The 2405-nt window shown below is 38.3% G+C and overlaps 1 protein-coding gene across 1 annotated transcript in view; it reads left to right on the forward strand.

Annotated features, from left to right (window-relative positions):
• The window catches only part of LOC119420749 (arf-GAP with Rho-GAP domain, ANK repeat and PH domain-containing protein 1), a gene marked incomplete at its 5' end in the record, with an annotated part of 47431 nt that overhangs the window by 15364 nt on the left and 29662 nt on the right, over positions 1-2405 (forward strand). The window contains 1 exon segment of the mRNA XM_037688178.1: positions 609-735. Within this exon segment, the coding sequence (XP_037544106.1) occupies positions 609-735 (127 nt within the window).

Genomic DNA, 2405 nt, shown 5'->3' on the forward strand with positions numbered 1-2405 from the left:
ATATATATATATATATATATATATATATATATATACATATATATATACTGAAATAAACTACTACTTACTACTTGTACAACTATTCCTACTTCATGGTTTTTCACTTCTCGCGGGGGGCAGGGTATGAAAACCCCTGACATAAACGAGGGACTATTGTATTTTATAGAGTGTAATATTTGTGTGTTTTATTTTTATGGATTGTTTTAATCGATTGTTGTTTGTTTTGTGCACTTGTTTGTTGAACTGCTATTTTTCTATCTACTCAGACAACAGATGAATTTTAGCTATTGTGCTAATTCAGGCACATTTATATTTTTGTAATTTTAATAATGGTGACTGTCATTTTAAACAAATAAATTAATTTAAAAATGTTTCTGGCGTTCCCTGCAGTTTCATACTTGAACACTTTGTGTTTAAGATGCTTCTTTTCACCTCTGTCTTCAGAAACTCAGGTCATTCACCTCCATCTAGATGTGTTTGTCAAGTTCTTCACTGAAGTCAAATGTTCTCATGAGTTGTTGGAGTCTGATTTACTTCAGTGGGCTGAAACAACAATCAGCCGTTCCCTCCTGCCTCTGAAACAATGTGTGTTTTTCCTGTGTGTGCAGCTGAGGAAGATGAGGAGCTTCATGGTAAACTGGAGGAAGATCGTTTTCTCTTCTCAGTAGAAAATGATTCTGCTGCCTGCGACGTCCTCGACCTGCGAGAGGTTCTGTCTGTTTTCCTCAAAGACGGGTAAACATGGTCCTATGATGACAGCACTGCTGAGGGTTCTTAGGGTTCTGTTTGATATAGTTGAACAGAGTCATCAGGTTCTACTGAATAAAGTCACATACACAACTGAACCTTGCAAACAGAACCATCCCCCACCTGAACAAGCATATGCCTGATGGTTACTGCCAGGCAGCCAGCGTTTTACTAAAACAGCAGCAGCAGTTCTACCCATTTCTGTACATTTTATTGTTTGGTAGATCAAACCAAACCATAAATATGTGAACTCTTTAATCAACCATCCAACCAAACAAGCAGCCAATCAACTAACCAAATAACCAACCAACAGTCCTACAAACCAAACTACCATATTTTTTGGCCTATAAGTCACCCTTTTTTGCATAATTTGCATGCCCTGCAACTTATAGGCTGAAGCGACATATTTATGGATTTATTTTCCCCATATTTATAAATCAATTTTTGGCTGAGATATGACCATTTTCATTCATTCTGACTGAAAAAAAGAGCAGTACCACTTTCAGCCACTTGATGGTAGCAGAGTAGTAGTAGCAGTATGGCATGCCGTTGTATCGTGTAATAGGTAAATGTGGCTATTATGACAAATTCAAAAAAGTTCAAGACAAAAACAACTGGACTTTATCATACTTCATACTTTATTGTTTTTTTCTTGAATAAACTTTTTTGAATTTACCATGTCCTAGATGACTGAAAATCTTCACCAGCTATTAATGACACAATCAGCCTTGCATACAACCCCCACCTTTTTTCTGCTTGCTGCTTGGAGCAAGTTAAAACAGCTGCACCACCCCGGCAAAATGCAGCTAATTTGACCATTAAAGTGCATTTTCTAAGTAAACGTTGGACTGAGACACACCTTTGCTATAATTTTGAGCAAACAAATAATTGTTTAGGTGCTTTTCTAGTTTAATTTTGAAGAAACAACCAGCGTTCCTCCTTCCTGATTTCCTCCCCCTGCGCTCTCCCGGACAACCAAGGCAGCAAAATTATTTTTGAAATTCAGCTTATTTGACCATTAAAGTGCCTTTTTTAAGTAAACGTTGGACCAAGACACACATTTATTATAATTTCAGGCAAACAATTGTTTTTAGGTGTTTTCTTGTTAAATTTGCACTGTGAATCGTCATGTGCATGTGTTTACTTCATTCATTCATTCCTTTATTTAGACAGATAAGTCACATTACCATACCATACCAATTTATTTATATAGCACTTAAAACAGCAACAAGGCCAACCAAAGTGCTGTACAAAAGAACACAAACATGCACAGCGGACAGGAAAACATAAAATAGAAATACAGATACAAATAGCAGCAGAAGCTAACTAAAATGGCCAACAGAGTAGAGAACAGACCGGACCAAAACAAATCACACCGTGTTAAAGGCAAGAGAATAGAAGTGGGTCTTCAAGCGAGACTTAAAGACTGAGAGTGTGGGAGCCTGCCGGACACTCAGTGGCAACTCATTCCACAGTCGTGGACCTGCAACAGAGAAAGCCCTGTCACCTCTGAGCTTACGACGGGTTTCTGGGACTGAGAGAAGCATCTGGTCTGCTGACCTCAGAGAGCGCGGTGGGACATATGGCTGCAGAAGATCAGTGAGATAGGATGGGGCGGAACTGTTCAGTGATTTAAAAACATACATGAGAATTTTGAA

Source organism: Nematolebias whitei, chromosome 14 (genome assembly GCF_014905685.2).
Source record: "Nematolebias whitei isolate Nwh7 chromosome 14, NemWhi1, whole genome shotgun sequence".
Taxonomy (NCBI): domain Eukaryota; kingdom Metazoa; phylum Chordata; class Actinopteri; order Cyprinodontiformes; family Rivulidae; genus Nematolebias; species Nematolebias whitei.